This window comes from Carica papaya, chromosome 9 (assembly GCF_054855325.1).
Source record: "Carica papaya isolate Zhongbai chromosome 9, ASM5485532v1, whole genome shotgun sequence".
NCBI lineage: Eukaryota > Viridiplantae > Streptophyta > Magnoliopsida > Brassicales > Caricaceae > Carica > Carica papaya.
The window spans coordinates 508,671-521,354 of NC_142317.1; the positions used below are offsets into that span (position 1 = coordinate 508,671).

The following is a 12,684-nucleotide window of genomic DNA, read 5'->3' on the forward strand; positions in this document are numbered from 1 at the left end:
TTATCCCCCTCCCCCCAAAAGAATTTTGATCAATTATACCCATTTTGACATTTTGATTAAATTAGTTTTCTACATATATATATATATGTATGTATGTATGTATTAAGTCGGGATTAGGTGATGCATTGGGAATTTGTGATTTCAAAGTTTGGTTAATATATTTTCATACGGTCCATATATATATGTGTGTGTGTGTGTGTCATATTTTTTCTTGTTTTATTTCTCTTATTTTTTTCCCCAATTTTAACACCACTTAGTTTTTATCTCCCCCCCCCCCCCCCCCCACCCCCAAATAGAATTTTGATCCATTATACCCATTTTGACATTTTGATTAAATTAGTTTTCTACACATATATATATATATATATGAATGTATGTATGTATGTATGTATGTATGTATTAAGTCGGAATTAAGTGATGCATTGGGAGTTTGGGAATTTGTGATTTCAAAGTTTGGTTAATATATTTTCATACGGTCCATATATATATATATATATGTGTGTGTGTCATATTTTTTCTTGTTTTATTTCTCTTATTATTATTATTTTTCCTTAATTTGAAGTCCATCATCTAAGCAAAGGTTGGTCCCGACCCAACATATATTCAATAGAGAATATAAAATAATTTCTTATTTACCAACAATAAAATGGTCCCCAAATTTTGCACGGATTGTGATTTTTTTTTTAATAATAATTTTCTAATATAATAATTAGCAAGTTTGAAATTAATATAAAAATTAAGTAAATATATAACGTTAATTTAATTAATATAAATAAATAATTATTTAATTCTCATTTCATCTATTAAAAAATTTTTAAATTTTAAAAAAAATAAAATTTGCACATCGAAAAAAAATAAAAAAAGACTAGATTCCATATGTGCTGCTTTTCCTATAGCCCATCGGCCCATCATCAAATCCATGGACCCCAATAGACATCAGTCACTCACGCACTCGTCCGAGTGTAAACCACGGAGATCTACGAATCGGAGATCCTGAAATCTCAAATATAGACTATTACCTTCTGTTTGAATGATATTATTTTCTGATTCATTAATGTATAGTACGACAGTAGAATGATAAAATCATGTTTATTTGCTGGTGTTATGGTTAGTTTATGATGTTTAATGGTACGCAAAAGTTAAAATTTGAACAAATTTTTAAGATCCTCGATTCTGTAGTTTTTGATGAGTTTATATTTTTGTTCCGGTTATATTTTTAAGATTAAATTTTATTAATTTTTATTTTGTCTTTTAAAAAACCTTTATTTTTCTTCTAGCAACCCAATCTGCTTCTTTTTTTTTTTTCTCTTATTTTCTTAATAAATAAAATTTATTTATTTATTTTATAAAAATAATGATAAATATTATGTAATAAATAATTTTATAAATTTATAATTATAAATAAAAAATTATAATTTTAAATTAATGAGTTTTTTTAAATATTAAAAAATAAATTTATTATGAAAATTTATCATAATTAGTATAAAAATTTAATTTAAAATTATAATTTAAATAATTTCTTAAATTAGATAATTTAATTATAAAATAAATAAATAAATAAATAAATTTAAAATATTATAAATAATAAAATATAAAAAAAATTAATAATTTAACTTAATATACAACTATATTAATTTATCATTTAAATAAAATAATTTTCTTAAACATATCTAACTTCATAATTACTATCCTAAATACTTACCGTAATGACCTTTTACTAATTACCCACCACAAATCATCCGAACAGTTACTCGAAAAATGGTAGTGTTGCGAGACCAGCTTCTCTTACTTCTCTCCTTACTCCTCCAACGCGCCGGCCTCCGGCCTATTTCCGGCGAAGATTCCTCCTCCGGCCGCATTTTCCCGCTGGATTCTCTGCGAAGAGCAGGGTTTCGAGTCCGGCTGAGACGGACGACCGAGTGGCTAGCCTGAAGAGCCGAGTTAACTAAGAAAGGGTCGTCACTCCTCGGTCTCAGGTTCAATGTCTGGTACCTCGATGTTATTTTTAACGCTGAGCTTGCGGATTATGGTCCGGTTCGTGGCATATGGTTATTCGCCCGTACGGTTATGCCATTTGGGAGGCTATTCAGGTCCTTAATAATCATCAATAGTTCGTGGATACACCGATTTAGTTCCTTTTCTTTTAGTAACTGTTTCTAATAACTGTTTCTATGTATTTCATTTCTCTGTAAATTACAGGATGACTTGAATGTTAGGTTCAAGGAGGCACGGCATGGTAACATGTGCTTTCCGCAGGTGTGATTCTTAATCTTCTATTTGGTTTCTTAGAGAGTTCAGTAAATGCTCACTTTCATACAAATATTCGTCTCGATTGAGTTGGACTGGTATTTTGTGATTAACTCTCTAAAGCTGAATTTCTTAATAAAACGTCTAATGCCGTGACTTGTTATATTCGTTGCCCAGAATGGTTTTCTAACAAAATTATTGGATTTTTTTCCTTTGGATATATATAATTTAATCAGGACGCATTGGCAATTTGTCAGTGTTTTACAATTTGAACCATACAACTGCAGTTTATGCGATACTCTTCCATATAGAAAGAAACTAGCCGTGTGGAGGGCTTCAGTCCAGAGTTAGCTATTGTTACCATTAGGGAAGGGAAGGAACTGGAATAGAAACTTGTGGTATGCAGATAATCAGCAGTTGTATGAATCTCTGACTGACTATAGTTGGTGATAGTACTGGTTCGAGTCCGTGGAAACTTATGACCTGAGTTCTGGCTTTGATTGTTGCACTTCTTGAGGTTGTGGCAGGTTCGACCAACAAGTGAAACCATTGTGAATCACATGTTTCCTCACTGGCTCTATGGTTACCATGATCTTCCCCTCATGATCAACCAGGTAACTAAAATATAATATTCAGTGTCCATGGGAGGAATTAAATATAATAATTCTTCTCATGAGAGGAAGACCATGATCTTCCTCACTTGTTGAAGATATTTTTAAGAAACTTAAGGGCTTTTACCCAACTTCATTGGCCATTTTTTGCATGAGCAGAGATGTCCAGTTATACTTTGATTTTGTTCTTTCAGAATTCAATCTTTGTCTGCCTTGTGTGTCATCTGCTTCTAGGTTATAATCGTACCAATGTGGAAGAACGCTGATGAGAAAACAGGAGTACTCAATGCTGCATCGTCATAAAAGGAAGTTTTACAAATAGCTGGGTCAAAGTTAAACTTATGACTCAGATCAGGGAAACCCGGGATGGAAGTTCAATTTCTGGGAAATGAAGGTATTTAGTTGATTGGAAAACAAACTTCAGTTCTAACCTTTTTGTGCTTAATAGTGTATTGGTTTCATGTTTCCAAAACAAAAAAAAAAAATCTATATTCTAATTTCTATTATGACTTGGAAATCCCAGGTACTGATTTTACAAATTGCTAGAAGGTTGCTAAGATTAAACTGAATCATCTTTTTTCACCATGCTTTTACCATTTAGTGATTGGTAAACTTGCTGCTTAAAACATTTCTATACTTACCTCTCGATTCAAATTTTGTAGGGATTCCCTCTAAGATTTGAGATTTGTCCTTGGGATGTTTCCTACGGAAGTGTGGTCATATCAAAAGAGAGATGTTCCTGGAAAGAAAGGGAAAGTTCTTGGTACATCATTTTGAGATAGGTGCATTTTCTCTTTTCAGAAAATTACTATGCTGAATCTGAAAAGAAAAAGACAAAATACTGTTGAATTCAAGTCTGGTGCGTGATTAATTATAGACTGAATTCTGCAGTTTCCATGGTCATATGTGTTGTTCTGGAGCTAAAGGTATTGGAATGATTTGCGTATGATATAACTAGCTCTTGCTGCTAAGGTAAATCCTCTAGTAACTGAATTAGTGGACATCTTCTGTTTGCAAATAAAAGCAGTAGAATTATGGAAACCAGCGGTTTGATTTCATTTTTTGGTTTTTTAGCATCCAGTGGATACCCAGGGATGTAAATATCAAATAATAAACTGCCTCACCAGCTAGCCAAATGGCAGCTCTTGGACATGGCCTCCCTTTGTTGGTTTGTAGTTTATTGTTTCAACAAAAAAGTTAATGTCTGATGTGAATGCTGTGGGATTCAAGGGTTTGTTACCATATTTCCTAGACATAACTTTAATGGTGGCAAGGACACCTCTGGAAACAATAGTTTACAATAGTGCACTTATCTATTATGTCCAATATGAGGGGGTGCATAATTTGCACCCACCCTCTTTCTCTTTCCATAGGGGCCTATCCTTGTCTGTCAAACCTCACTTCCCAACCCGAAACTTGCGTTCTCGAAAGGGTGAGAGATGATACTGCTTGGGACCACGGGAGAGTCTAAGATCATATAAAGCAAGCTGCTAGAGATATAATGATAGAAATTCCAATATCATCTAGATATTAAGCAAACTACACATAATATGTTCTTCCTTCAAGAAAAATGCATTATTGAAATATCTAATATGTTCTATTTATTGCTTTATGAAAGATGATCATTGGGTAGACAGCTTTTGCTGTTGACAAGGTGCTCTCTGTCAAATATTTATATCAGCATATGATGTGTACTCGTGGCTTTTACTCTTTATTTTAATTGCTACTCTTACTTCTCAAGTTAACTATGTGTATCTACAAACAAATATTCATTTACAAAATGAAGTAACAACAAATTTTTCATAAGTTAATAATACCAAGAGCCAGTGTTTAAAAGTTAGTATCGAGTTGTATTTTTGTGAGATCCAGCTTTTTACTGTCGCTTAGGTGGAGAAAATGAGTCAAACCAGCAGAGGTAAAAAGTGAGGAGAACATTTTTGCTATGTTGCACTTGAGCAAAGATAAAAAGATGCAAACTGGGTTATCGGATCGGGTAAATATGGTGTTCTTAGGTGATTAATGGATCGGCAGTTGATTTCGCATCAGAAGGGTTCACCTTTACTATAATATAAGTAAATGTTGGATGATTAAATATTAGAGGATTACTATTTTCCTCTAAAATTGGATTGTACGTTTTGTGTATTCTCAATAAAAAAAAAAAATTATAATTGATGTAATGTAATGACAAGTTTCTTTTGAAGTAGATACGTGAATGTCAAATATGACCCGTGATAATCTATTTTCTGGAGTATACAATGATTCTTTCGCCACCTGAGTTGTTAATTTACTTATTAAAATATCGTATGTCTCGACTCAAGATCCCAGTTTTACAATTCTATTTTTGTCTAAATTGTCTAGTAAATGATCTTGTAGATACGATATTTTATAAGTAATCTTTTCGGAATCTTGACTTATATCTCTATATGTGAAAAGAAATATAAATATCTTTATATATTAGACGCTTGCTAACGAGTATCACATCTTCAAAATTATAACTCATGGCATTACGTGATGTATTACATTACGAATAGAAAATGTGGTTGGATTTGTTTCTTAATATGGAAGTCAGTAAGAAACGAACGAGGAAGGGAATGAAAATAGTACCAACTAGAGAAGGCACCGCTAATTTGAACAACTTGTAGTGAAGAGTTCGATTAAGAGTAATAATAGTTGTTTCATTTAAATATTTCCAATTAATAAAAAGGAACTCTGGATTTGAGACTAATGGCTTCAATTTTCTTCAATAAGAAATTATATAAACTATAATATGAAATATATTTTCTGAAAATAAAGAATTTGTTGCTGATGCAAATTAGGCAATTAAGCGAAATATGGCAGTTTAGGGAAGGGTATTTTGGGTATAGAGATGACTATAAATACGTGCGGTGATATTGTGTATTCCCTGGTGTAATCCAAACAGGGAAGAGCGAGGAAGACGAGATTGTGTGTCTATCGTCAAGAGGAAGAAGAGGGAGTAATCGGAGGAGTGAAGGACCGGCGTTTGGCAACGTTGAAAGGTCCGGCGATCGGATGGTTAAAAAATCTTCAATTGATTTGTGTACAAATGAGGATTTGACTAGCAACCAAGAAGAACGAGGTGAAGAAGAAGGATTGAATCTCGGTGGTTCTTTTGTTGCCTTCTTTTCCCGTTTGATTTGAAGATTTGTGCGACGGAGATAGGTTACTGTGATTCAAGTCTCGTCAGAGGTTTGGTCGAATTTATAATCGCGTGCGATTATGATTTAAAACAAAAACAGGTATTGAAAAACCCTAGTTATTCATTTCTACGATTTCTTTGTGGTTAACTTTCCCTCGAGCATAGGAGATTATCTGCTTCGATATCTACGATTCGCTTCGGATTTGTTTGACATTTATTGTCGGCTACAAAAGATTGAAAATCCTCCAGGACTGAGCAGGATCTACTTTAGACGAGCACAACTGAAGGATTGGAGTTTTTCAAGGGCCGTACTGGTTCATCGGATGTGCTTTCTGGCTGACATTCTCATATGTTAGTTTTAGAAACAAGCTAAATTTCGAGACATATCACCGTTTCTTGTGATTGTCAACACTATATGAAGCGTGAGAACAGCTCTGTTTTTTGGAGTTTTGACTTGAAATATTTTATGCAATTTTGCTCTGCTTCTTGTGTGACTTTATATGCGGGCAAAGGCAGTTGAGGCCTGGCGGCTACTTAACTACGACTGAAATTGAATGGTTGGATTTTAGGGAATCACTCTCGATTTGCAGGAGCAAAATGGTGACTGAGAAAGGTGTTGATTTGTCTTCTAAACTTGTTACTTTTCAATCGGGACATGATATCTCATGTTTGTTTGATTGTGTCGACATGCTCTGCAATGTAAGGAGCCGCATATACTTTTGTGCTGAAGATTATAAGCAGTTGAAATTTTGTTCTAGAACAGAGGAAGGCAGGGGGATGCTTAGTTACTTAGGTCCTTTTTGGCCTTGGCTCCTTTTATTCCAATAGGAAAATCTCTACTGGATTCCAGATTAGGGGAGTTATCATTTCCTTCATTAATGGGTTTGAAGTTGTGGATGTGCTTCGGCAGCCTTTGGTTACATGACAGAGGAGAATGGGATTTAGTGATATAGCAGCTAGTCAAAATGCCGAAAGCAACCTTTAGATAGAATCACATGTTCAGTAACTGGGTGGTGTCTTTACGTGCTTTGAATTGTGAACCCATCCTAGTTTCTTTATGTTTTATTGTTCTTAATTATGTGGTTGCGAAGAAGCCTGGTTCCAAGTGTAAGGAACCCAGTATGTTCAATGCGACATTCACAATTGGTGGAGCATTTGCTGGCCTTCAAAACTAGTTAACATGATCTGCCTTAAGGTAATGGCCTGTGGAGGCATATGTTGGCAGTCTTGTTATTAGCTTTTGGGCTTGATTACATTATTTTTGACGAAACATATATGTGGACTAGCTACTTTGCTTTGTTTATTTTGTGTTTGCGGTTTATGCTTTATGTTTTTTTTTTCATGTATCATTGTATTTTGCAGGTGAAAAAAATAAGGTGGCAACCAAAGGCTAATGTTCCTGTGATATGTTCAGATTTCTGGTGACGATTGTGGAACTGATTTAGCAGTAAGTTTCTCAAGGTTTCCTTGCGGGGATGTTTTGGGGCAAAATTCTTGTGCCCTAAATTGATTACCGAATTAAGCTAATCAGCGTGCAAGAATTTAGGTCATAGAAGTTTTTGATAAAAAGAATTCACTTTTATTTCCTGTAGAATAAAATCTGCACTTGAATTGGCAGTTTGCTCTAGCAGTTGCTGCTACTAGTGTGTCAAGTTTTGGAACAAAGGACCGGCAACTTCTTGAAAAACTAAACAAGTTGGGGTAGACCATTTTTTTTATGGGTACGATCTTTTCCTGCAGGTTTGATGAGCACAGTTGGTGTAGAACATGCAAAATCTATAAACCCTCAGTTGAATTGAAAGATGGTGACCAAGGAAAACAGGAGTATGACAAGGCGCACCCGGAAACAAATAAGTGGAAGCACAATTGGGATAATGATGGCAACTAATACCTGTGCAAGAGGGCTTAAGGGAGCAGCAGTTTCTGAACCTGAGAAGGTTATATATCAAATGTTCTTCAGATTTTCTGTCTTGTATTTCTCTTCCCTTGTAGACACTACTTCCTCCAGCAAATTCTTATTATTCTAATATTTACATTTTTGCTCTGTTGGGCAGGTTGGTGTTGTTGTTCGTGGATGGCACTTCACATACAAAGTAGAGCAATTACCAATAAAGAAATGAAGATTTGTAATTCGATCTCCATCAGCACCACCACTACAGAATCTTCCTGCGCATACTGAAATTCCTGAAGATTTTGTTGTACCTATTCAACAGGCTTCAGGCTGACCTTGTTGGAACTTAAACTTTATGAGAAAGCCATTGAGAACTGACATTCTTACAACTCAGAAATTTGATGGTATTGGAGATTTATCTGGTATTGAGATGCTTGCAACTATGGTTTGTGATAGTGGTGTGGTTGATGATATTGACCATGCAGTGGGGAATGACTTGGCCGAAGAATCAACAGAACAAGAACATAACTCATCAGCTTGTTCTATTCCTGTGGAAGAAAATAATACATCTGTAGAGGCAGCTTTTGTCTCTCCTAAGGATATAGTGTGCGAATATCATGTGGAAAATTCAGCTTTTCAGGATAGTTCTGTTGCCCTCTCACATAAACTTTCTGCTGGTCAGGATGATATAAAGGTTGAAAAGTTTGGGTCCCCAAGAGATGACAGGTCCCATTGGGATTTAAATCTGTCAGTGGATGCCTGGAAGCTGGCTTCTGCTGTTGGCCACGATGATTGCCAAACGGTCGTAAAACCTTTCTCTGCAAACAGGAATGGAGCACTGCAGGTTCTGCAAGATTGCAAAGTCCAGGAAGCTCACGATCATAACCATATCAAGTTTGGAAAATTTGCTTTATCTGGTGTACCAAGGAATATATATCCATTTTGCGAGAGTTAAAAGACTTGCCTGTTCAGCCTAATGGTTTTGACAGAGAGAAACATAAATTTGATGAATGTGCTGATGTTTCCATGAATCATGACGAATGTTTTCCAACACCAGTAGGTAATTCTGAGGAGCCTTCTATCTCATCTGTTACTGATGCTGGTGGATCGACACAGGTCGTAGGCATGGATCCATGCGTTGATTCGTAGTCATGCCTAAATGTCGGAAGCAACGAATTATATGAGGCAACCAAATGTTCTTCATTTATCAGAGCTAATTTGAATGAGAGGGCTGAAGATGACAGACTCTTACGTATAGAAAATGTTCAGGTGGATGAATCCGATGTTGCGTCTCCATTTGTGCCGGTTTTGGAGAAGGTTACGTGTGATGAGACTGGTAGTGAAATAGATCTGGGTTCTTCATCCAAGTGTGAAAATGCATTGACCTATGTGGATGAACATTGTCTGGTAAATCTGGATACAAGTGGACAAGCCGATGTATCTTTGTCAGTTCCTCATATTGAAACTGATCTTCCTGGATGTGACGTGTCTGAAAAGTTGATGCAGGACGTGTCCTCATATTGAATATATGTCTCAATAAGTCTGTAAAACATATCATAATGATCAAACCAGCGGCTTAAGTAAGATGGCTACAGAAGATCAGTCTGCTGACTGCTCTGACTCTGATGTTTCAAAAAATAATAAGTATCATTTGGTTTTTCAGCCTACCCAGAGATGTAAGTTATACCATTTTGACAATTTTAATTTGAACTAGTTTTTATAACACTGATGATGTTTAAATTAGAAGTCAAATTAATTAAAAATTTGACTTAATAAATTGTAATTAGTATTGGTTTTAAATAAATTAATTAATGAACACTTACTCTTAAACACATAATCTATATACCCACCTCATATAGTGTTTAATGTGTTATAATGTTAAGATGGTAAAGTAAATATCGCATAACAGAGTTTATTTATGATATGCAAAAATTTAACTTTAGAACTTTACAATTTTGATATTATATTTATATTTAAATATTAAAAGAAAAGCAAGGGTATAAAAGTAAATTTGCAAAAGTGACCGTTGTGCTGCCCCGTTGGGCATAAAAGGGGGAGCCTAATCTTTGTAAACCGATTTCGAAAACAATCAGCGAAAGAAACGTTGCTAACAAAACTGTAGAGAGAAAACAGAGAGCTGTGAAGATCGTGGTCGAGAAATTCAACTCCAAAGAGCGAGAAAGTTCCTTCACAGAGCCCGGAAGGATCTGTTCGTCGAAACACCGCGAAGTGAGTTTCTTTTTTCTTCTTTGAAAGATTGATTCAAATATTGTGATTGATCTGTTTGGTTGATGAGAAAATAGTGGGAATTTTTGACTCTCTATCTGTGTGCGACGGTTCACTCTCTTTTTTCAAGGAATCTCACGGGAGCCATTTCTATTTCGCGCACAAACAGGATTTAAACTATTATTATTATTATTATTATTATTTTTTGTGATTCTTAATTGTTAAAGAGAGGCGCAGAAATCTTATGAGAGTTTCACTGGATGCCTGATTAATCTCGATTGATACAGAAAATTTGCAGATAAACAAGATTCAATTGTCTGTTTTTTCTTTCCGATTATTTGATGTTTCTAAAGCGACCTGGAGAAATTCTTCTAATGTCTCACTGATACCTGAGTAATTTTTTAATTAATCCAGAAACCCTAATCATTTTGCAGGCAAACAAGATTAAATCATCTGTTTTTTTTTTTTTTTTTATCCCGATTATATGTTGTTTCTGAAGAGACCTTGAGAAATTCCTTTAGGGGGTTTCTGGTAAGTGAGTAATTTTTGATTGATCCAGAGCTTCTCATTTGTGTCTTGTTTGAAATGAGTAAATGTTTTAATGAATTAAGTTAGAAATTAGAGTCTTATGGCGTCATTTCCGTTTAGCAGGAAGTAAAAATTTACTTCAACAATTTCACTTAGATTTCATTTGGAATTACTCCATACACTTCTGAATGAATTTTACAAAAAAAAAAAAATCATCATAAGTTGGTCCAGAATCTGATATTTGAACAGTTGATTGTTGGCTCTTTCATACAGCTATATTTTTTGGGTCTGAATTTATTGATTTAAATTATTTATATCATATTCTATATTCACATCCATTTTTTCACAGTAGTTTCTTCTAGTTGCAGAAGAGCAACTTGAATTTCTACCCACAAAAAACCAATGGCTTCACAGGCTGGTGGTTTGGTTCAAGATCAGAATTTTGCTCACACCAGTGGCACTGGTACTAATTTCCCACAAAGCTTTTGTCATATTGATTGAAATCCCCATTCTCTCATTTGATTTACTTGTGGAATTTTGAGCTTATGAACATTCAAAATCTGTACTTTAGGGCCTTCTGTTGGGAGCAAGACAAACGTTTCAAAAGCAGTGAGGAAAGGGGGACTTGGTGGGAGGAAACCTCTTGGTGATTTATCAAACTCGCTGAAGCCTAAAACCCAGAATCCCAATATTTTCTCCTCAATTGAGAAAGAGCTTGCTGTCAAGAAGATCACAAATGATGCTAGTAAGAAGGGAAGTAAGAAAATCACAAATGATAATGAAAAACTCCAGATTGGTAACAGGAAAGCGCTTTTGGACATCTCGAATTCTGGAAAGCCAGAGCTGCATAAAGGATCAAAGAAGAACAGCAAGACAAAGCTGAGTGTCTTTGCAGAGGAGACAATTCATGATGGTGCCCTCACTGAGGAAAGATTTCTGCACAACCATCAAGAGTGCATCAAAGCACAGAGACGAGCTATGGACATGGATCAATTTCTCAACACTGTTGGACTTGATAGTGGTAAAAAACAGAGTGAAAATGCACTAATTGTCTAAACTGAACTAAAAACTCTCTCATCATTATTGTTTAATTTGCATGTTCTGGTACTTGTTTGGGTAGGTTTGCCACGTAGGTCCCCATCTCCACAGTCATCTCCAGTGTTCAACAAAACGAAGGTTAGCCTTTTGCAATCTTCCCCCATCCTGCTCGTTTCCTTTTCATTTGGCGTGTTCTTTGAACCATGAATTTGTTTGTTGATGTATAATTGAAGACCAGCTTATTTTCTGTTTTAGCCTGAGAGTTCCTGGAAGACCTCGGAAATGGACGAGATGGCTGAGCATCGGTTGATTGATGATCCATCTCATAGTAACCTCCATCTCTCACCCCCTTGTAAAACCCCGGGACTAATAAATCATGATCATGGCTGGAAGGATGATGAGTTTGTTAACTTTGAGTTGATGGACACACCAGCATTTCCCAAGCACTGAGTTCTAGCCCGCTAGCCCCATAGCTGGTATAAGATTGTAAACTTGCAATCATGTGAAGCCTGTTCTTTTGCTTCCCCGGATTAGGTTTGAGTTTATGCTTTTTCTTTTCTGGGTGATGACAGTTCTTGGGTAATTTTCTTTTTGGTATTCAACAGCTTTCTGAGCTTTTGAGCTCGTGTTGAAATTCTATTACATTTGGATACCGGTTGATTGGAGCCTTTTAGTTCCTGTCTCTTATTTGGCTGTTCTTGCTGTTTGATTTTTAGCCGGTTAGGTTGTAAAGATGGAAATTGTATTTGATTCGAATAGACTTCTTTGGAATCATTCTTTTGCATTGCTTTTTTTCATCTTTTTCTAGATTGCAGAATTCACTTGTGTATGTATATCTTTCATGGCCTGTTTGGTCTCTTTCTCACTATCTTGAAAATTTGAGGTGAGGAATAGACCATAATCTTGAATTGCTGCATAGTATTAACGGATTGTAAGATAAAATGATGAGTCATGAACAAACTAAGTAGTAGCTTGGTGTAGGCTTT

The 12,684-nt window shown here is 35.3% G+C and overlaps 2 protein-coding genes across 6 annotated transcripts; both read left to right on the forward strand.

Moving 5' to 3' along the window:
• The first annotated feature begins 1,703 nt into the window (after window positions 1-1,703).
• Window positions 1,704-7,212, forward strand: LOC110810361 (proline--tRNA ligase, chloroplastic/mitochondrial-like). Its single transcript, XM_088211572.1, has 6 exons — window positions 1,704-2,090; window positions 2,200-2,256; window positions 2,775-2,861; window positions 3,093-3,252; window positions 3,521-3,640; window positions 3,750-7,212. Exons 1-4 carry the CDS (start codon window positions 2,046-2,048, stop codon window positions 3,159-3,161), a joined length of 258 nt encoding a protein of 85 aa, XP_088067698.1. The 5' UTR covers window positions 1,704-2,045; the 3' UTR covers window positions 3,162-3,252; window positions 3,521-3,640; window positions 3,750-7,212.
• LOC110810301 (uncharacterized) lies at window positions 5,775-12,472 on the forward strand. 5 transcript variants are annotated; one of them, XM_022036422.2, is made up of 8 exons: window positions 5,775-7,210; window positions 7,378-7,462; window positions 7,756-7,952; window positions 8,070-10,135; window positions 11,010-11,123; window positions 11,232-11,681; window positions 11,781-11,836; window positions 11,954-12,472. In XM_022036422.2, exons 5-8 carry the CDS (start codon window positions 11,063-11,065, stop codon window positions 12,146-12,148), a joined length of 762 nt encoding a protein of 253 aa, XP_021892114.2. In that variant the 5' UTR covers window positions 5,775-7,210; window positions 7,378-7,462; window positions 7,756-7,952; window positions 8,070-10,135; window positions 11,010-11,062; the 3' UTR covers window positions 12,149-12,472. The 5 variants fall into 5 exon arrangements, with proteins under 5 accessions (XP_021892114.2, XP_021892112.2, XP_021892111.2 ...); XM_022036420.2 differs by having other exon boundaries at window positions 11,023-11,123; XM_022036419.2 differs by having other exon boundaries at window positions 5,776-7,210; window positions 11,029-11,123.
• Window positions 12,473-12,684: the final 212 nt, after the last annotated feature.